Here is a 23,318-nt window from a genome sequence, read left to right as displayed (position 1 = left end):
AAGGAGTTGGTCATGTGATACATATCAGTGACCAATCAGAGAGCTAGTCTTGAAACCATTGGGATTTGAAGATACTGATGCACTCTATGAGGAAAACATTTAACTATCTGAAATGGTATTTAAATGGAGATTGTGGTGAAATCAGTGCATTAAAATTAAAAATTAATATAAGAATACTTAGAACAAAACAGTATATATATTTGACAACCTACGATAGTGTTTTAATTACTAACAATCACTACTCATAACTCCTAAGAGAGGTTATAGCCTCTCTCACCAATGACATTGATGCAACGAAACATTGTACCAAACACTAATGCACCACTCAACAATTAAATTGGTCTGAACAGCTGATTAGTTGAAGTTTGAATCATTACAATTGTACCTCTTCTCTCTCGATCCTTGAACCTCATTGGTCCGTTACCAGTGTTGTTATGAGTAAAACTATGCTGCTAAGAAAGTAAACAATGCTCTTATGAGACACTTTTCAATTCTAAGAAATACTGAAACGGCAACTTTAAAAAACGTTCGTAGATAAAGTAAATTAACGTAGTTAATATTATCAAAGTAGACTTTTAGACCTTATTTGGTTTATCACTGTGTACTAGCTTATAAGTTTAATTAAATGATAAATAATGGTTTTAATTGTGGTGTCCATTTTCAGGGTTGTTTACAATGTCCTCAGTGATGAAACGTTTTCACTATTCAACAAACAAAAAAGTTCTAAAGTAGATGGAACCTTGTATACAAAGACTCATTCGACAGAAACATATTTAGTCGAACCTACTGGGTAAGTTTGCCAGTCAGTTAAGAAGGAATTTAAAAACTGCCAACCAAAATCACATCTGTTACAAAGATATTAACCATATTGAATATAATCTTGGGGTGAGTTAGATATTTTTTGTCAAGATCTTTTAATTTACAGTTTGATATGTTTTTGGTGAGGACAGTAAACAATTGAAATTGTACAAACACATTCTTTTTTAATTGAATTATTTAAAAATGTTATTTCTATTTAACACTTGATCAATATTCGTATAAGGATTTTGGATGGGACGAACGACGAGCCGTACAATTCTTGCAATGGAATCTTCCTCTGATCTGGCAAGTGGCAACTATTCACAATAAAACGTTTGAACATTTATATATTAAAGTTTATAGTATGTTAAATTTATGTTAACAGGATATGCTAGTAAGCTAAATTTCTGGATGAAAACTGTGTAAGAAGTTTGTATGATTTTGATACACTTGTCATGATTTTTCTGTAAACAGAGACTATTCTTTACAAGTTAATGGTAAAGAAGTAGCAACGAATCTACCATTAGATGTTGGTGGTGTTTATACGATACTCATAGGACAAAATGGTGACAAGGTAAGATATTGTATTGGTTTGTGTGAGATTTGTGTTTACACATATTAATTTATCATGAGTCTTTTTAATTTTTCCTTTCCCTATACATCTAGAATATGCAGAAAGTATTGTTTGCATCAAAACTTACATCCTAAAATATTGTAACCCCCTAGCTCAAAAAATGTGATTGTAAGGTTATTACTAATTCATCAAAATATCCAAAGGTTAAACACTTATGATGCATGGATGGAAGGTAACTTTACTCACTGATTCACATGGGCGTCCTTCAATATGGGAAGGGCCCCCCCCCCCCCCTATAAAACCCTAACAACATTTTTACAAATTTTAAAAGTTATACAAAAAAAATTTACTAAACATAAAGTAAAATTTTGTAAAATCAACCATTTTGTACATCAATTTTAAACGTTGTGGTCCCCTGAACCCCCCTTTTTACTGTCGGTTATTCCCTACCCTCCAGCCCCCCTTACGGAACATTTAGATGGATGCCTTCAGCTGATCCGATTTTCCATTGACATGACTGTAGGTGTTATTTGAAATAAAACCACACAAAAACATATTTTAAGCAATGGAACCCTAATCCAGGCAAGACAGAGGTAGCTTTATTTCATATAATAAACCCACAAATCCTCTCAAACCAAACTAAATACAGGGGATCCAACAACCCACAACCAATATTTAAATCTTAGTATCTGGACAAGGTCCCGCATAAAATCATTTTCCAACATTTTAAAATGTAAGTTACATATAGCCACAAGAAGGACTTATTACTTAAGGTGTTACTATTTCTCTTTTAGGCAGCCTTGTTCACCCTGACTCCACCCAACAGTGTCCACATTCTTTGGCAACTTCCGCAGATTATCGTCATTTCTGCTGCGGAAATCATGTTCTCTATAACGGGACTTGAATTTTCTTACTCTAAGGTAAGAATCATTTAAGCTTATTACTTCATACATAAATGTAGATGTACTGTATTAAATTAAACTTGTTTGGGAAGTCAGGTTTAAGACAAAAGTTTTTTGTCAACTATATATATTCTTCTATTTACATTAAATAATTTTTTGATTGGCACTATAAGTGTTGGAGCTATTATACCAATAAAGTGTGGTGATGAACTGAATAAGGGTAAAAAACATCTGTGCAACATCAAGGGCCAGCAGCATTTGTCTAAGGAGAACCAGAAAGAAGTGGAGGGCTCTTAGAGAATTTGAAGATGGGACTGGAGTGCCGGCATTTTATTATGCTTTATGACAGTGAATACAACAAATAAATAAATAAGAATTGTCTCGGGGATTGTGTTGATGATACACTATTCTTATTACTGTACAAACAATGTATAAAAATATTACCTTATTTCTAGTTTAAGTATATTTTTCAGGCTCCTCAAAGTATGAAGTCTGTTATCTCCTCTTTGTGGCTTTTGACTGACTCGTTTGGAAATCTATTGATTATTGTCGTCTCAGAACTAACAAAGAGTGTACCACAGGTAAGAGCAAAATCTGCAACACAAATAATATTAGAAACTAAAGAAAGATAATTTTTTCCTGATAAGAACTAGCAATGATAGCCAGTAAAAATTTCCATTAGATGATTGGTTTCCTTCATTTTAGTTTTGTAGTTCACTACAATAATTACAGTAAAATGAAATCCTTTTGTTTTAATAATGAGGTTTACCATAAGGAAAATTACAATAGAATGATCTAGAATTTTATGTTACAGGTGTATATGTTGGCAGCATTTGCAGTTATGATGGTCGTTGTTATGATGGTGTTCGTTCTTCTAGCAAGAAGATATATATGTATTATGAGAAAGATAGAGAATAAATGAGATAACAGTTTAAGGTGTATAATATTTTTGTTATGTTTTACATTAAAAGTTCCTTGTACCGTAACACATTTTTCTCAGGATAGGTTCTAATTATTCTTTAATTTGGGTATTTTTAATTTATATTCTTCAAGAATAGCTACAAAAAGACTCCTTTGCAAAAAATAAATACTGTAAAAATAAATTTGTAAAATCCTTTTGTAAGAAACAAAATCATCTTTCACAAAATTAACATAGAAATTATGGTCAGGATCAAAACCAACCTTAATGTATGTAAAGTTTCAGAAATTGTTGTGTTCTACCGGAACAGTACAGTTTTTGAAAACTTATTTGTTATGTTTATTGCATTGGTTATAATGTTGTAGTTGTAATGGGTTGACATTGTTTCATGGTGTTTTAAGTTTGTTAATGAGTAACCTCATACATAATGGAACAACAGCCTCCCTTATGCATAATTATTTCAGTACTATCTACCCATCTGACATGCTAACTGACTCTACACAGAAGTCAAATATAAATTCCATAGCATAATACAGTATTATTTTGGGGAAGAATGAAATATTTTATTTTTGTGAGATTTTTTTTTCCTGAGGTTGTGTTGTAAAAGAGACAACGTCTTTGAACAAAGATGTATTTACTAGTACAAAAAATTACCTCTCCCCACTAAACCTTTGTTTATCACATTGTAAATATTCATAGTGTATAAAGAAAATGTATTATCAGAACAAAAGGAGTTTTTGTGACAAATAAATAACAAAAAAAAATGGTTTGGATAAAAAAAAAATAATTTATTAATGGCATATATCTGTGTATGGGAGGTAAAGGGCACTATGTCACATTTTTATCAAAATCCGGTTGTCAGCACCATCTTGTTCTATTTGTTTTGTTCTATTCAGTGGTAAAGGGCACTATTTCTTATATCCTTCCATATGTAAATACATCAGGATGGATATGGACATATAAGTATTTTGTGACGAATATATGACAAATATAAAATCAAAATTGTTTAAATAAAAAACTCAATTCATTAATGGTGTAAAAGTAAGCAAGAATGAACGTAGGCGTGTCACATCTTTGCCAAGATTTAAACTAAATATTAAATGGAGAGCTAAAATAGATTAGCCTGGAAGGGCAGGTAGCCAGTTGGGAGAGAGCCGAGAGAGCAGTCGGTCAGTCACGGTTGTGGCTACAATCGCACACAAAACATGCACAATACCATCTGGCTGTTGACACTACTGCTAGCAGGTAAACTTTGAACTTTGTAATATAAAAGATTTATTTTCATCAGCATTGAGATAAGAGGGTCTTGGACAAAGCTGAACAAAAAACTAAGGGATTTAGGTAACGAAAATTCAACAGCATCTAAGGTAAACGCACCAGTAGCTGACAGTGCTCCAGTAGCTGACAGTTTGAGTTTCTTTACATTATAATGTGGTCTCTTAAAAATATTTACACATGATTGCATTGTTAGAAGAACATATGTTTATTCTTGATTTGTTTACAAAAAAATCAGTTAAATTTAGCCCATACTTGCGGAATGGTGGTGGTTTGAAAGCGACCCTGTCCGTACACATCACATTTAGTCGATTCCCTTAATGAAATTGTTAAGAAAGTTAGTTTGGTTTTTTGTCATTTCGCTAAATTTCTTAAATAGTATTAATGATTAGGCTCATTATTTTGATCAATTATACCTTTGTTGACAATTTCATGAAAAAATTGGGGCGTTAGGGGTTTTGGATTTAAAATTATATCAATGTCAGGCATTGGTACACAAAATCCATACAAGTTCCAATAGCTGACAGGGGATATTTGCTACTTGCACAATATTAAATTGGTTTTACCCATCGAAATTTGCATGCTATTTATAATTTATCTGATCTCAACCACACCTTAAAATGTCATTATAATCAATAAATAAGACCCCATAACTACTTTTAGTGAATTTCCCTATTGGAAATAGAGCTATTACCGTAGGTCTCATGGTAAGACCTAAGCCCGGAACCATCATAACTTTTCGTTTTGAGGTCCCTAGATGCCAAAAACACCGTTCGTTCATTTATATATATTTTGGTAAAAATAGATTGGCTGCCATTTTTGACTCGGTCACCCATTTGAGTCCGGGTTTGTGGCATTAAACTCACTCTAACAATCTTTGAACTAATTCACATATCAACCTTTATTTACATTTCAGATTTTCTTCTGACTCCTTTTGGGCGTCTCCAAAAAGAGTCATCCGGTCGTTACCCTAATTGCAAAGATATGTAGATTCCTGCCACCAATAATAAATTGTTAACTTTGTGTTAAGTATTTATCAGTTTAAAAGCCAAATTATCTTTTTTTTAATATATATATTTTTTAATGTAAATATTTTTTATTTTTAAATATGTAAAATAAATTTTAGTAATAACGTTTTACATGATTTTATAATTTAATTATTAAGTTAGATTTTATTCGTCTTATAAATTATAAAACCCTTAGGTTTAGCAGCTAGTACATGTATAGTTCCAGTGTCAGCTACTGGGACAACTGACTGTCAGCTACTGGTACAAGCACTTTTTTCACTGTCAGCCACTGGAACACGTACAAAGGTTGAATTAAGTTTAAAAATGTTATAAAATATATTTAAAAAACCCTTTTTGTATGACAAATTTGAAAACTACACTAAATTTAGAATCACATAAAATCCGTAATATCTCTTTAGTTCCTATTTATTCAAAACCACGGATTATTAAGTGCGTATAGTTTCTTATACTGTCAGCTACTGGTGCGTTTACCTTACCTAACAGTACAAAATGTATTTCTAAGACAAACTCAATAATTCCATCAGAAAACATAATTTCCAAAACCTATCCCAAAAAATAAAATTTTTCCAAATCTAGTTAATGATCAAAATGGTTATTCACAGGTTATACCCAAACTGGGATCCAGTAATTAACTGACTGTTTAAATAACTGTTGATTCGGATTTTGATCTTACTATATGTCAGAATTGTAGCTAAAAATATTTACCATGAAATAAATATTGCACTTTCCATCAATAATCAAAGAACCATGACAAATACAACCAACCTTGTTTGTACGGGACCATATAGTAGGAAGCTTGAAGATGAAACAGACCAGCAACAGGGTAGATTTAAATCAAGATACAGTACAAAGAAACTTTTAAGAAGACCACTTTTGCGATAGAGCCATAGTAAATTAAAACAGATTTTTTATTTTGTGCTGTGTGTCATAGTATACTTCTTTATATAGTAAATAAATACATGCACTGTGGATCCAATACTCCCCAGTGTGGATTAACGTCCACAAGAGTGAGTACTACGACTATCCACAGTACTATCCTGATGATTAGACCAATTCGTAAATACCAAGGCAAAAATGTGGTTCGGATTCCACTATAAACTGTAGGTCTCTTAGTTGCCATTAACTGTATGGGCTAATAATTAACAGCTGTGTCTAAGGAATGTCGGCCTTAGTCAATAACAAGACTACAAGATCGCGCCACTCATCCTGCACTCATCTCCATTCATACTTACCTTAAAATACCTACTTTGTATGGTCGCCATTTCATAGAACAGTATTAACAGTATTACCAATTCTATACAGTGGATTCTATTGTTTTTTATATGACTTTGAAGCATCATACTGTGTACTTGCATCATAAACTTCCAGAGTTAATGATTGTATTATACTTGTGTACAGGATTATGGGTACATAAGTAAAATGTTTCTGTTTTTGTAACTAATTTAAGCGTTTTTCCAGAGCTCGAGATTCAAATAGTTTCCTGTAGGAAATGGAGGCATTCAGAAGATCCCAAAAACGAGGGTAAGAGTGAAATCAGAGCTGACTGTTAAAGCATGTAATGCATTTGTAAAATGAAAGACTATATAGTTGCATACGAGTAAGTTAAAAGTAATACAAATTAAATATACAGCAACGCTGACTGATTTTAATATGCTTCAAAATTCAATTTAATGACAACTGGCAACCAAAGACACAGAAGGTAAAGTCACTGTTTTGCAATCAAATGAGTCATGGGGTGTGTGAGGTAGTCATGTCTGTTCAAAGTTTCAGCCTCCTCTTTGGTAATTGAGTGCAGTAAGTTAAATATCGAGTTGAAAGTTTGTATTAGGTAAACATGTTTAGTATTTAATTTTTGGGTAGTAGTTTTTTGGGGTTGAATGTGATAATGCCACGACACTCCATATCTCTCCTGAAGTAATGTGTAGCATACAATTGTTATAATATCCATTCTTTGTGTAAATTATTTATCTCTTATATTAATACGTGAGGGCTGTTTTTGTGAACAAAACTCCTCCGTTATTTCTGGATCGATTTTAACGTTTGCGGTGTCAAATAATTCGTCTCAATTCGTAGTTTTGCATAAAGGCCTTAGAGTTCAAAAACTCTTACCCTTAAGGGCACCAGACGCTCTCAAAGGTTATAGACAAATCTAAACAGTCAATCAGTTTTGTTGGAAGAACAGACAATTTCTTGAGTTTAAAGGAGAAATATTGAAAACAGGAGGATGAGACAATTAATTGGAAATCTTACACGTATTGGAAGAGTAGTGGGAGGCCTGGTCTCACAGTAAGGAATCCAGGTACACAATCACTTGGGGAGATGAATCATTTTTGCCAGTTATATGCCTTTTTGGAAGTAAAAAAAAAAAAAAAAAAAAAAAACACATGAAGAATATGGACACTTCATGTTGTCACAGTGGTAAACCTACCTTAAGTCAGATCAAATAAATACATGCACAAGAAATGTTTACTGGTAAAAGCTTTAAGTTGGGAAACATTTTTGTAGAAAACACTAAAAAATAAGTGTAATAATCGGGTCATAAAAATTCAAAAATATTTTTACAAGAAGTGTTTAATATTTCAAAGCGCTATTAAATAGCGTGAGTATTTCAATTAGTTACATAAGTATTTAGTCGGGTCTTTTAAACTCATCGAAAATTATGACCGTTATTACTGTAGTTTTAAAATAACTTCTGTATAATACCGGTAGGGCCTACTTGAAAATTGCTCAATTTCGAGCAACAGGTACATTAGTAATACATGATTTGTATTGACATGTCACATATTCATGGACCTTAGTCACTGTATTTTGTGAATTTCTGTGACGAATGAATTGAATTTGAATAGCTGAAGGTTATTTATTTATTTATTATCATCACATTACATTAATGATTGACAGGTGATTTGTCATCAAACCTCATCATAATATTAAAAATAATTATACATTTGTTAGGAAATCTTCCAGTGAAAAAAATGCCTTCTCCAGAAGCCATATCTTAAGTGTTTTTTTTTTTAAATTTCAAAATGCAATCAATTTCTTTTATTGTTGAAGGCAGCTTATTATAAATTTTGGGTCCCATATATTGTGGGGATAAATGAAATAATTTTAGTCTATGTTGCATTGGTTTTATTATTTTTTTGTATCTTGTATCATGTTTGTAAGGGGGCTGACTCTCCATAAGCGTATCCAAGTTACTCTTGACCATCATAGAAATATAATAAATATAAGAGCTGTATAAAGTGAGAATTTTGAATCGACTGAAATATTCTTGGCAATGTGTATCTGGAGGAACCTTGGCTATATGTCTAATCGCCCTTTTTTGAAGAATAAACACTTTTTTTGCTTTCACTATACGATCCCCATAAAATAAAATAAGTCTGTTAGTGCAAGTTACCTTTTAGTGCCCTAAGATGTGATGAAAGGATATAATTAATTTGTAGTATGTTTTGTTCAGGATGGGGAGGTCAGTGTATGACTGGCCGCCACCAATCACCCATCAACCTGGTCTACAAGAACTTGTGGCGAGCCAAGGTCGAGCCGTTACGTTTCATCAATTACAACAACGTAAACACGACTGTGTGTAACAACGGTCATTCAGGTATTATTATAATTCTGTTCGAAATGTTCAAGTAAATTGCTTACACTGGTGATTAAAGCGGGGTTTAAAGGTACGTTGTCACTGGTGCGGCTGGAACTGCAGTCCTTGGACGACAGCTGTTGAACGATAATCGTAGAGTGACTGCTTAGCATTGTTTTCAATGGCACCGTTGTCACTGACACGACTGTAGCCGCAGTCGTAGACGGCTATCGTACGGGTCTGCTCCTGGAGCAGTCAGAGTCGCAGTCGTTGGACGATTTTTGATGCATTCACGGATTTTTATTGTGATAACACATTATTGCCATAATCACTTATGAGTTAAGTTACCTCCTTACAATAAAATACAATACAATTAATTGTATACCTACATACCTATATATTATACCTATATATAAACTTTGTTTAAATCAAGTTTTAGTTTTCACCATTGCATTTGAGATTAAAAAACAATTTACTGCTTTCAATTATAGTACTTTAGGTAAATTTGTTACCGAGATATTAAACGTGCTAAATCTATTGATATTTTCATACAAAAAACCATTAATTTTGTGATTCTTGTTGCAGCAAACCTGTGTACTAAGCCCCCAATATAATTCTTATGGAGAATAATTAAAATGTATATACCTATAGCGATATATTTTATAACATTTTAATTATTATCCGTAAGAATAATATTGGAGCTTAGTACACAGGTTTGCTGCAACAAGGATCACAAAATTAATGGTCTTTTGTATGAACATATCAATAGATTTTGCACTTTACCATAATAATGCATCAAAATTAGCGTAGGCCTAAGCGTACGTTAACTGTTGATGCATTATTATGGTATGTACTTGGTAAGTGGATTTATGTGGCATTAAGACACACATAAATGCATTGGAAACTCCCTGAGTACGCAGGTTTGCTTTGACTGGGGTATTATTTTGTTTTTATTCTGGACAAGTTTTCTTCTGGAAAAAATACTGTAGCATTTTAATTGTTTATTAGCTTAGTAGACAAATTTAACGAGTTTAAATAAACTACCCTTCCTTAACGTAAGATCAAACTTCTCATCTCCTGTGATTGGAGAGGTAATGTAGTTAGAAAAGATCCTCATTGATAAAACTAGACAAAAACTTAAAACTGACATTTTGAAAGTCTGAAAACATTCTATCATCAGCTTGCAATTGTTCGTTTCTTAATATTCTGAAGTAGCCCTCTTCTGTTACTTTTGTAAACTATACTATGCATTCTAAGTCGTGGAACACTTATCATTTCCTAAAGTTTTTCATCTTCTAGATCTTCAACTAAAAAATAACTGAATAGTACTTTCTTTATTTAAACTCATCCATTACTATCACTACTTCAACTCTGTAGCAGTCAAGAAGCAACCGAACGATTGTATAATAATCGCACCAGTGACAATGCCTACTGCAATGATTATTGCCGAACAATAATCGTCCAATGATGATCGTCCAGCGACTGCAGTTCCAGCCGCACCAGTGACAACGTACCTTAAGTGAGTCTAGTATTAGAATCGGTGAGGGATACTGATACTAGACTCGTGAGGAGCAAGGTGGTCTAGTTGTAGAGTGCGAGACTTTGGTCCCCATGATCCCGGGTTCAAATCCCGCCAACCATAAATTTTTACCCAAGTGATAATGCCACGACCTCCTCTAGACCGAGCCTGAACGGATACCTAGAAAAATTCCAGGTTAAAACCTAGAGGAATAGTTTTTTTAAAGTATTATAAGCAGCTTTTTAGAAATTGTCCAGTATATCAGATGACTTTATGTAGAAAATATGATCAGTTGTGTTGAAGGTAAACCAGGAGTGTGAGCCGAGCATTGTGGCTGGAGGGCTGCGGGATTTATTTATATTGGACGAAGTGACTTTCCACTGGGGCTCCGAACACACAATCAAGGATAAACGGTAAATCTGTTTTTGTTTTTACTAAAAAAGTAATAAAAGGCTTTACAGACTACCTTTTTTTAAAAAATAGTTTTGATAAAACTTTTACCTAAAATCATGTTAATCGCTGAAATGAAAATGATATGACCACAGAGGTTATTATTATTAATATGATGCAATTTTACCTTACATCTAATGTCTTAAAACAGAAGATATCCTTTTAATGTATGACTATCAGTAATCACAAAGAATTTCTTGTTTATTTAACATTACAATGTTTTGAAGGTTGTTTATTATAGTCAAACAACTCTAAGAATGCGCTTGGCAGATCAAGTGAAAAAGCTCTACTAATTCTCTCAAGTAAATATTACATGGAATGAGCACAAGTCTCAGGTAAAGCCGGCTCCAGACATGCGCCATTCGCCAAGCACCGAATCCCGAGTAGTGTGGTTAGGTGTTTGTCTATTTGGCAAGCAGCAAATGCTCGTGCTTGTGTTTTCCCGTTCATTGTCAGTATTTTAGCACACATCAAAGTGAACGAATTTTTATGCTATTCCCGAAACAAACAGTTGCTCGGAAAACACCACATGTGTGTAGACGTCTACTCGTTAATCAGCAAATTCCAAGACAACTAGATCGCCGAACGTCAAAAAATTTGTGCTAATATGTGCTTTGCGAATGGTGCATGTCTGGAGCCAGTTTAACCAGTTTAAGCCAGTTTGGATTCGGAGGAGATGTAAATGTTTGTAAGACACTGTTATTTTCTGCCATGATACAGCTTATCTCAACCCCTGCACCAGGCACAAGTGCCTTCTTAGACTTTTTGTTTCACTATTCCCAGATTTAATATGAGATAAGGTACCTAAACAAGTTTTGTTGTTAAACCCTTAAGAGTTTTAACATTTTTTACTACATCTAAGAACATTTGTAACAAATTTAATTCAATAAAAGTCACTGAAGTCAAACAAATTTTAAAAAGCCAAATAACAAAATTTAAGTGATGGGTCCTTGGTCCATGATGTACCTTAGTGATACTTGACATATTTCTTCAGATATCCATTGGAAATGCATTTGATACATTACAACAGTAACTACGAAAATAAAAACGCGGCACTCTGCCACAGCGATGGTTTGGCAATTATAGCAATTTTGTTTTGTGTAAGTATGCAAAATGATACTTGTGAAATGGCAAACTCAATTGGCACTATTGATCTTGCCTGGCAATGCTTTGCACTGCTTATACCATAGTGGCTGTATTGCTTTGAAAATACATTTTAATTTTTATATTAGAGAAGCCGATGCATAAACGGTGAACAGCTCAGATGGAAGTTGACGGAATGAGTAGATTCTTTGTAAATTCCACTTAAAATCAACCATTTTGTTTAGTTTAGTTCATCCATACTGAGGATCTGAACTTTTGGGTTCACAAGATGAAGAAAACTTGATTAAAATATAGACATTATATCGCTAAAAAATCAATTTAGTTCTGAGCTTAAAAATATGCATGTTTATGACTTTGAATATAGAAAACAGAGTTAAAACAATGCTTTTTAGTGGAAGCAAATTTAAACGCTGAGCATGTTGCAAAATTTCTAAGTGTTTAAAATAAATCATTCTGGTTTTAGTTTTACACTTTACAATCTAGGCTATATGTTTTATTTTGCTTACCGGTATTTAAGCCTATCCTTTATGTTGAAGGTCTTAACACTATTTTGTTTATATGTTAGATTATTAGTCTACATTTCTGCTTTCTTTTACAGCTGTATACTATCATAGACAAATGGAATGAAATATAGACCGTCAGCTGTGTTGCGGTTACCATAGGTTCTGGCGCACACCGCTGGGAGCGCCATGTAGTTACGGCATTAGAGCTACGTAACTACACGGCACTCCCAACGCTGTGCGCCAGAACCTATGGTAACCGTAGCACGACTGACAGTCTATATTTAATTATTTTTTTCTACGATATTATTAACAAAACACTATTGTTCAAATTCAATATTCTTGATCCTCTTAACACATTCAAAAAAATATACAGCAAAATATAAGGGAAATACCGGAGAAATATCATTAAGTTTGTTGGCAAACATTTTTCTAAATTTTACTATTGTATATACAGTAGAACCCCTCATATCCGGCCTTGGTTTTACCGGTCCTCTGTTTATCCGGCCCCTTCCAGGAAGCCAATATCACAATTTTTTTCTCACACCTTACAGACGTTTAGATACAAGCACTAGTCCACTTTGTGACTGCTCAAGTCATAAAATAAATTGTTCTCATTATTTATCTGTTTGTTTATACATTTATTTGCTGAGTCACTATATACTCAGTTGAGCTAGTAGGCCTAACCTCTGATCAGTTGGCTGATTATTTCCAAAGTGGGTTTAGTACAGTACAGTACGAGTACATTAATTTTTGTATTTCACAAAATTGTCAACATGAGTAGAAATGCATGTACCATTTAAGTCCTAATGATCTTTAAGTACAATTTATTGTCATTTTTACCTCCATTTAATATGTGTTGTTACCTGGAATCATAATATTTGTACATTCATTACTTACAGTAATGACTTTAACCTACAAATATTTTTTTCCTTTTTACAGACATGTTAATTTTTCTAAAAACGAGAGCACGCACCGTGGTCGAAAAATCGACCAAAAGTATGTTTTGTACAAACTTCTCTATTTTCACCCCACACTGTTAAATAAAACATGTGATTGGAATGTCTTCCATTTGTTTTGATTTTCTGTTTATATTTTGTTGTTATTTCGTCATCACCATAGCAACCCATAAAACCCATGTTAATTTTTTTTAATTTCAAATTCATTTTTTGTGCTTATTTTTGTGCCTATTTTAGTTTATAAAGGGATTCTGCACACCTACAGGAAAATAGCTTTCTAACGGTATGCGTAGATTTTCCGTACGATACACACGAGCTGAGAAAAAAGGTTTTAATGAAACATGCTTGCCTATTAATATATAGACGAGAGTACGCCCCGTGGTCGAAAAATCGACCAAAAGTATGTTTTGTGCAAACTTCTCTATTTTCACCCCACACTGTAAATAAAACATGTGATTGAAATGTCTTCCATTTGTTTTGATTTTCTGTTTATATTTTGTTGTTATTTTGTCATCACCATAGCAACCCATATGACCCATGTTAATTTTTTAAAATTTCAAATTCATTTTTTGTGCTTATTTTTGAGCCTATTTTAATTTATAAAGGGATTCTGCACACCTACAGGAAAATAGCTTTCTAACGGTATGCGTAGATTTTCCCTACGATACACACGAGCTGAGAAAAAAGGTCGTCCAGTGGTCGAAACTCGACCAAAAATATTTAATGTACAGACTTCTTTATTTTCATTCCACACTTTGAATAGAACATGTGATTGGAGTTTCTTCCATTTGTTTTGATTTTCTGTTTATATTTCGTTGTTATTTCGTCACCAGCATGGCAACTCATAATATCCATGTTAAATTTTTCAAAATTTTAAATTCATTTTTTGTGCTTATTTTTGAGCCTATTTTAATTTATAAAGGGATTCTGCACACCTACAGGAAAATAGCTTTCTAACAGTATGCGTAGATTTTCCCTACGATGCACACGAGCTGAGAAAAAAGGTTTTAAAGAAACATGCTTGCCTATTAATATATAGATAGATAGATAGATGATCCCAGAACAGAATTAAATGATACTTTTGATTGCATATATTGATTACCTATTATTATTAGGTATGAATTGTCATTTTCATAGTAGGTTGGTTTATCCAGCCAAATCGTTATCCGGCCAGGGGCTTGGTCCCGTGGTGGCCGGATATGAGGGGTTCTACTGTATTATACTTTGTATTTGTACTAATAAAATAGGTACCTAATCATATTATTTAAATCTTTCAGTGGGGATGGCAAGTGATAAAATCATACATACTTTCATCTCTTAATTTATTTTTACTAACCACCGATCCAACCTGATTCTAATTTCAGGCTTCTGTGCGAGAAAACAAATTCCTAAATCCAATAATAACAGCACTTGAAGATGAACTTATATATAGAAGTTTTGGAAACATGTCAACCATCCCGGAGCCAATCAACCTGGAGCGATTGCTTCCGTACGAGCATCAAAAGTTTTTCCGCTACCACGGTTCCATAACTACTCCACCCTGCACAGAAATAGTCATCTGGACGATCATGGAGCAGACTTCTTATATATCTAAATCACAGGTAATTTGTTTTTAAACTCATTTGCACTTTTAAACTCAATTGTTTACCTTTTATGAGTTTGAGTTGTATTTAATTCTAAATTAGATTAGGTTTGATTACTAAAACTTGAAATTCTTGATTTCAAATGAGTTTAAGATAATTGATGATCAAGCGATTAACCCTCCAAGTGTCTCTAGTTTTGGTCTTAATGTTCGCCCATTTATTGCGCAATCGCAGGGTTTTATTAAAATGTATCTTAGAAACTTAAAAATACCCCCGCCGCAGCAAACCTGCCGACTAAGCGAATTTCCATTTGTCTGAATTGATTTTTAATTAAATATATTTTAATAACATTATGTTTAACGAGTACCTAGGTTTCCTGCTACAAGGAAACTAATAAAGTCTGTTTTTTATTAAAATATTGATAGCTTAGTACAAAATGAATAAATTTGCCAAGTTTGATCAAAATATATCCATAAACAAGCAAACTACAACATTTGACAATATTCTCCATAAGAATAACATGGGAGTTTTATATTTACAATTTTTTTTAATTTTCTCCGTTGCTAATAACCGAACAAAAATACTTTTATATACTAAATTATTTGTTTTTTTAAGCTCTTTAAGAGGGTCTAAAGAGAAATTGGAAAAAATTTATTTTTGAGGGTCAAAAGTGAGAAAAACCAATTTTTACCCCATAAAACCCCCCGTAAAGCCCCGTTCCCATGGTCCGATCATGCTGGTTCGCGAACTCATTCAAGTTTATCCCGCTTTACACATTTTAACAAAATTTCATCAAAATCGGACAAAAACTACTCAAGTTATCGCGTTCACGGACGTATATATATATACATTACATATATAAAAATTTGAACAGATGGTGTTTTTGGCCTCTGGGGACATCAAAATGAAAAAGTAAATCGGTCCAGGGTCTAGGTCTTATCGTGCCACCTACGGTAATAGCTACTTCCCTATAGGGAAATTCGCTAACAATGTAAAGTAGGCTATACTGTTTTATATATAATTTTGTTTGGAAAATTATGGGCTTCAATGTAACATATAAAACATTACAAAAAATGTTCAACAATTTTTGTGGGGTTATTATTTCTCAAAAATTAAAAAATAAATGAAAAAAATTATATTTACGCTCAATAAATTGTTATAATTTATAGGTCTACAAATATTTTAACTTGGTTCAGAATTTTATGAGGATTCCAAAAATATAATAATATAAGGATGTAGGTTTGCAAATAAATAAGTTATGGGCAAAAAACAATACATTAGTAGAAGAAACAGGAAAATTTGGCTTACAAATTAATGACAGTAAAACAAAATTCATGAAGTGCGGAAGATGGGATGGTAGAGAAGAAAATGATGAAGATGATGATGATATCTTACAGATAGAGAGCCACTCTTTTCAGAAAGTAAATAGCTTTCAGTATCTAGGAGTCCTATTATCAGACAACAATAATGAAGAATTGGAAGTAATAAACAGGTTAAATTCGGCTAACAGGTCCCTCCATGCATGCAATAGATTGTTAAGCTCAAAATTATTATCCCACAACACCAAATTACGTATTTATAAAACAATAATAAGACCGGTTTTACTGTATGGCTCAGAAACATGGGCAATGAGCAAAAAAATAGAAAAGAAAATTATAACATTTGAAAACAAGGTTCTCAGGAAAATATATGGCCCGACGCTCGAAGATGGAATATGGAGAATGAGACACAACATCGAGATTAGAGAGCGCTATAAAGACCCTGACATCATAGCGGAAGTCAAGAGCAGAAGATTGAGATGGTTTGGTCATATTTCGAGAAGAGAGGAAGACTCCACTACGAGAAATGTACTTCATAGAAACCCCGAAGGCAGGAGACCACGAGGCCGTCCCAAACTTAGGTGGAAGGATCAAGTGCATAAAGATGTAAGAAGACTGGGAAGGAGTGAAAATGACACCAAAGACAGAGACATCTGGAGGCAGTGTGTGGGCGAGGCCAAGTACCTCTTAGGGTACCAGTGGCCACTCCAGTAAACAGTAAACAGTAAAACAGTATGGGCAAAAAACAGATTTTGGTACATAGTGTTTAGCTAAGAATGCATAGCCTAACCATAGCTAGGAATCTGGCTGATAATTTACATCAATATCACTACCTACTAAAAAAACTATACCTAACTCGATCCAGTTCAATCCAATTCAGTCAGTCCCAGAGCCGTCGCCGTAAACAGTGTTTGTGAGTCGCAAAAGCGACACATAACACTACAGCAGATATGTTATGAGTCGCTTTTATGACACATAACACTCTGAGGGTTAAGGCAGATGAGTTTTTCTTTACATATACAAAATGGATTATACATGATTACAGATCACTATAGTATTGTTTTAAGGAAAGCCAAGTGGCCAATGACTTTGTTTAAAAAGGGATAGAATTCAGCTAGAAATCACAGAAAATGAGAGTCCAGAGAATAATTTTGTCCTGATGGACTTCTACAGAGAGTAGATTCAAGAGGAAGATTTTCTCTATAAATCTGTGTTTACACGAGGCCAGTATGCAGGCAAGTTACCAGTTATAGTCCGTAAGGTTGACGAAGGACTCTGAGGGATTAACGTCCCTTCCACCAACGCTCGCACACTCGCCAGCAGGGCCCTACCTACCCCACGGCGAGTGACCCATGTGTGTGTGTGTGTGTGTGTGTGTGTCTGTGTGTGTGTGAGGGCTGTAATCCCTTAGAGTCCTTCGCCTGCCTCACGGACTATAGTGTGTTTCAAGTTACCTGAGGCAGGTTGCATACTGGCTTCGTGTAGAGGCAGCTTAATGTTGAGGTTTATATTTTGTTAATTCTTTATTGGGTCTCTATTACCTCCTGGACTTTTAACACTCTCAGGTAAACTAGCCAAAATACAGACTGATTCATTTTTATAAACAGAATTTTTTTTCCAGCTTCAGAGATTTTGCAAGATAAGAACCAGAACCGGAGGTAAAACTAACTTCAGATGGCAAAAACCCCTAAATAGCAGAAAGCTGTATCTTTTGACTGGAAGTTCAACGAAGAATGCATTATGTAATGTTTTTACAGTGTTGATTTGTCTTTTTACAATAAGTATTTGTAAACTCTGAAATGTGATTTGTGTTTTTACCCTGAAAAATGTTCATTTAGTTGATATATTATATAATATTTTCAAGTATAAACTCCGGAATTTACTCTTCCACCAACTCATTATAAACGAGTGAACTTCTTAAGGGCTGCCCAACATGACTTAAGATTGACAGAATTCAAATCTATTTGTGCTTTTTCCTGGCTTATTAGAAAATGCCAAAGACCTCTCAGGCAATGCCTTGGGTTCAGGAGGAGCACTGGAGAAGATGGGTAGAGTCAAGCAAGAGAAAAGTGAGAAAGTCAGATTAAACAACTAATTTCTAATCAGCTACTTCTTTAAGACAGCAAGTCACACGTGGATTTACATACTTTCAGCTAATAATGAATTTAAAGGAAGTGTACCAACCATAAGACCAGCTTTTTCTTGGCCAGAATCCATTCATGCAAAAGGTCATGGACAGCTGATCCAGTTCTAAGCCATCAAACGCTACAAACATTTCTCTCAATCAACCGGCAACTTTCTGATGGGCAAGCAAGCAGTATATTAACCGATTGTACTAGAAATTCTCACAAGGCTTCAATGCGGCTTTGAAAAAGATCCATGCTTTTAGATGACGAATTAAAGCTTTCTAATGCAATATTAGCAAAATTAACTTGAGATTTCACTCATACCGGTATCATGAATTTTAACTATGAACTTCTAAGATAAATCTGGTCAAACCCCCACTTTTCCAAACCAAACTGATTCATTAGTGATACTAAAAGCAAATAAATCTATATATATAAAAGGCAAAGCCCTCAATGACTGACTGACTGACTGACTGACTCACTCACTCACTCATCACTAATTCTCCCACTTCCCATTTACCTAGGAGGCTGAAATTTTGTACACTGATTCTTTAGGCATTAAATAGGAAACCTAAGTTGTTTTTATTCTGATCGGACTCTTGGGCTCCGCCCCAGTGGCTCTGGAGTTTCCCGCGTTAACCTTATGAGTACTAATATTTAAATGGAATTAATGAATCTTAACAGCTGTTTCAATTAAACAAGTTGGTTCTGTTCTATGATGTGCAATAGAATTAAAGTTACAAGGATTACCAACAGGGTGCAGCACTATTGTTTTTTTTTTAATTTATGACAACAGCTAATTTGCAACCAAAAGGTGAGTGAGCGTAGCGAACGAACTTCAACCTGGAGGCGAGTTAGCGCAGCGAACGAGCTAACCTGAAGGCAAGTGAGCGCAGCGAACGAGCTCCAACCTAAAAGTGAGTGAGCGTAGCGAACGAACTTCAACCAGGACGTGATTGAGCCATGCGAACGAGCTCATCTTGAAAATTAAGAAGTTAAACGGGGCAAAGCCCGCGGGTACAGCTAGTACTTATATATTATAACAGCTAATATCACACCAAATCCATATTTTCCACCACATTGAGCTTTTCTTTAAAATGTTACATTCTCATAGTTGGTTATAACAGGAATTAGTAAGAATCACGAATACTTAAACAGAACTTGGTTAGCAACACATTCTAGTATTAGTCTTGTATTCTTATCACGATTACTTGAACAGACATGGTATGGATCATAAACATAAACAAATGACATTGCTGGCCCGAATCCTACACTAATAGCATTAACATATGTTTCTTTAGTTCCATTTAAGCAATGTTAAATAATGTATATTTTTGGGTCAGTAACCATCATTAGTGTAGGTTTATGATCCTTACCATGTCTGTTCAAGTATTTGTGGTAAGAATATCAGACTAATACTGGGTGTTTTGCTAACCAAGTCGTTAGACTCGGACGTCAATGTGGGAGGGTCGAGTTTGATTCCCGGCAAATCCGCAAAAACACATGGGTTTGGACCGCTTGTCTCAAAAGATTTTGAATCCTCTCTAAAATACCTTATCTTAAAAACAGCAAGAAAAAAATATTGATAAGTGTTTTAATATACGGGCTGACAAGTTAACCATTAAACATTATCAGACCGCTCAATTAATCATTTAGTACGGTAAATTTTGAAAATCAGCTAAATCTAGCTTCCGTTGAATATTTCTGTAGAATAAAGTTGCTATCATCCATACAAAGATATGGGAAACTTTGTTATTTTGACATAAATTATATTTGCAAAATACTCTATATCTTATTTAAATGAAGATAAGATCCCCATTTAATATTCTTTAATGGAAGAACGTGAAAGTTTTAAACTAACAACTAAAATATTTTGATAATAATCTCTCAATTGCTCTTTAATCTCAAGATGGGCTGATTTTCATTTCATTAGACTAGTATTTACAAATTGTAATCCTTCAGTTGAAATGAAACGGCAAGAATTTGTTTGTGTTATTTTCTTCTTGGTACAAATACATTTGGTAAGCAAGCACATTATTTTATTCAATTAAAAATGAATTCAGTAATGTTTATTGATATTTGACGATAAGTAGTGATTATGTTGAAAACAGGAGCACAGCTAAATCACTTGTATATGAAGAACAAGTCAACTAGTATAGGAAGAGCCTGTGCGCTACAACTGCTGTACAAATATGCTATGTGGCCATCACTTTTTGGGCTCTTCCTTGTTAAAAACTAGTACATTTCCGCCTCACCATACCAGAGCTAAAAGAGCACAGTTGAACCAAAAGTTTGTGTCCTCTGTATTTTAATTCTCTGTACCAACACTGAGGTGTATTTTGGTTGTTTAGTCAAAGAAGGGTAGGTCAGTCTACCCTTATTTTAAAAGCCAAAATGTTTAAGGGTTGTGAATTTTACGTTGACGTATTCAATACAAATTAGTAATTGACATTAGCACACTCTGTTGGTTTTAATTTAACTAAGCTCATTTTAAAAACCACTTTTACGTGGGATGTGTACTTCTATGAAGAGTCAAAGGTTAAATACATTTCATATCTAAGAGTAACAAATCAGCGAGTTTTTTTACAGATAAAGCTCTGTTTCATTAATATGACAACTTTAGCTTAAAAATAATTTAACACCATTTAGGTTCTTTTAAATATATCATATAATATACTATCTATATGATTTATTGCAAACATTATTGAAATAAAAAAAACCCCATAGTTTAGCTAAGTCCTAAATGTTTTAGTTGCCGATATCTACAGAAGTGATCCTTGGAACCTCCGAGTTCGCAAGACTTTTGGAGTCCGATACTTTTGTAGACAAGACGCTCCTCATACCAAGAGTGGTTGCTGATGGTGTTACCGTAGCAACAGCTCCCCGGCTGTATGGAAAGTCTGCCATTTTGGACATGCTCAAGACCTTTTTTGAAGTTCAAGTAGACCAGGAAGGGGTTCACATGACGAGGCTAAAGGGCGGAGCAGTCACAGACACAAGCAACTACGAGCTCTTCATAAAAAACAACTTGAAGATCACAAGAAACACTGAATTTATGACCGAACACTTTGGCAAATATCCTGTACTGAGTTTAGATTTCAAATGTGACCGCCCGATTAGGAGCTACAACGACGCTTTAATGGTTTGCAAGCGCGTCGTTCAGAATTGCTTCAAGCAGCACAGTTACCTTTTGAAAAGCAAGAAGTTGAATCAAGAAGCGAAAGACTTCATTCTGGACAGAAGTAGTTACATCAAGGACGACATTGATGAGTACTACACAAACATGGATTTGCTAGTGTTGTCGGAGCACTTGAAAAATCATTTCTACGACAGAAGAGTCGTTGTGTTGATAGACAACCACGACTCAATTTTCCGAAGTGCGATAGGAAATGTGGCGGATGAAGCTGAACTGGAGAAAATAGTTCATGTCAATATCGAACTGATGGAAAACCTACTTTCATGCAACGACCACAATCTAGGGTACGCATTTGTTACTGGGGTTTTCCCGATACCACTGATAGGTTACGTGACATTCCACAGTTATGAGATTCGTAGATTTCTTCAAAATGAAACTTACACTGAGTTCTTCGGGTTTAGCGAGAACGAAGTTGAACAACTCATGGGAAATCCAGCACTCAATGTTGATTCAAATATGTTCAACCAAGTGCAAAGTACTTACAATGGCTACATCGGAGTGGACGGAAAACGAATCTACAACTTTTACTCTGTACTGAATTTCTTAAACACTGGAGCTATTGGAAACTACTGGATTGATTCCAAAGATGTTGATAAGTTGAGAGAAATTTGCAGTGTTCCCGCTTGCAAGGAGCTGGTCAAGAAACTTTTGCAAGGCCCTGTAACACTACATGATGATAGAAACCTTTTTCCTCCTCCGAACAAGGATCGTACAAGAAAACACTATTTCTCTTTTGCAGATATTAAACTTTGGCAAAACATGCTTTTGAGTCCTGACAGCGTAGAAGATTGGTCTCAAGACGGATTCTTTTACTACTATTTGCTTGAGGAAGGTTTCCTTATTCAGGACGTAGTAGTGGTGACAGATCTGTGGTCCAATGTAACTCTTCACATTCCCAACACAGAGGTTACACACGCTTTCAACCAGTTACTGGCTTAGTCACATCACTAAACAAAAACAACTATCGACTCCTCACACAACCCAAACTCAAACATACTACAAATGCAAGTTATATAACGGCCAATTTTAGTGAGGTTGATAGAGTTGTATGTTTATTAGTAGGTTATCTTGTCTATCTTTGAATGATTAGAACTGCTTCATTGTGCTGTTCTTTACTAAAATCGTGTGTTTTCTTTATATTTGTTTTACAATAACAGTTAAAACTTATATTCAAACGTATGATAAATTGCATGGTAAAGTCATTGTTAGATTAGTCTTTTATTGTTTTTACTGCCTTTTGTAGATTGTAAGATTTGACACAAATTTGTATTAAACATGTACTAAATATGTAATCTAGTTTAGTCGGCGTTTTAAAATTACTATATAAAAACGATTGAATAGTTACATAATATGATTACTGTTTGCTTATATAGCCTAGAACTACTATTTACAAAGACATTAAAAAAATAAAAATGGTATTCAAATAGCTGATGTGGCATCTGGTTATCTATAATTACTGTAAGCTACAGTCAAGACTAAGGGAGGTGAA

The 23,318-nt window shown here is 34.2% G+C and overlaps 3 protein-coding genes across 6 annotated transcripts in view; 2 read left to right on the top strand and 1 right to left on the bottom strand.

The window, feature by feature from the left end:
- The window catches only part of LOC128994346 (peptide transporter family 1-like), a 29,248-nt gene extending 26,030 nt beyond the window's left edge, over positions 1 to 3,218 (top strand). Inside the window, exons 12-16 of the mRNA XM_054418852.1 lie at positions 665 to 790; positions 1,273 to 1,372; positions 2,167 to 2,292; positions 2,748 to 2,855; positions 3,089 to 3,218. Coding sequence (XP_054274827.1) covers positions 665 to 790; positions 1,273 to 1,372; positions 2,167 to 2,292; positions 2,748 to 2,855; positions 3,089 to 3,196 — 568 coding nt within the window. The 3' untranslated portion in view covers positions 3,197 to 3,218. The remainder of the gene's footprint in view (positions 1 to 664; positions 791 to 1,272; positions 1,373 to 2,166; positions 2,293 to 2,747; positions 2,856 to 3,088) is intronic.
- The window catches only part of LOC128994355 (uncharacterized), a 60,850-nt gene that overhangs the window by 19,531 nt on the left and 18,001 nt on the right, over positions 1 to 23,318 (bottom strand). The window contains exon 8 of one of the 4 annotated variants that reach the window (XM_054418875.1): positions 2,721 to 2,868. The exons of 1 other annotated variant lie outside the window; for it this stretch is intronic. In XM_054418875.1, the coding sequence (XP_054274850.1) occupies positions 2,818 to 2,868 (51 nt within the window). In that variant the 3' untranslated portion in view covers positions 2,721 to 2,817. Of the gene's footprint in view, positions 1 to 2,720; positions 2,869 to 15,035; positions 15,146 to 23,318 lie in introns of those variants that run through there. 2 more of the 4 variants (XM_054418879.1, XM_054418878.1) reach the window with 2 other exon arrangements.
- Positions 20,554 to 23,316, top strand: LOC128994352 (uncharacterized). Its single transcript, XM_054418872.1, has 2 exons — positions 20,554 to 20,654; positions 21,386 to 23,316. Exons 1-2 carry the CDS (start codon positions 20,601 to 20,603, stop codon positions 22,766 to 22,768), a joined length of 1,437 nt encoding a protein of 478 aa, XP_054274847.1. The 5' UTR covers positions 20,554 to 20,600; the 3' UTR covers positions 22,769 to 23,316.

Source organism: Macrosteles quadrilineatus, unplaced genomic scaffold (genome assembly GCF_028750875.1).
Source record: "Macrosteles quadrilineatus isolate MER2022 unplaced genomic scaffold, UCM_ALF_1.0 Scaffold_5__1_contigs__length_97177068, whole genome shotgun sequence".
In the NCBI taxonomy this organism is placed as follows: domain Eukaryota; kingdom Metazoa; phylum Arthropoda; class Insecta; order Hemiptera; family Cicadellidae; genus Macrosteles; species Macrosteles quadrilineatus.
The sequence above is the reverse complement of the archived record's forward strand: the minus strand, read 5'-3'. Positions and strand labels throughout refer to the sequence as shown.

What these genes read in the sequence shown, in the direction of transcription:
- LOC128994352 (XM_054418872.1), top strand. Translation starts at nt 20,601, where the DNA reads ATGAAACGGCAAGAATTTGTTTGTGTTATTTTCTTCTTGGTACAAATA. An exon ending in TCTTGGTACAAATACATTTG is followed by an intron (nt 20,655 to 21,385) that starts GTAAGCAAGCAC and finishes TAAATGTTTTAG; the next exon opens with TTGCCGATATCTACAGAAGT.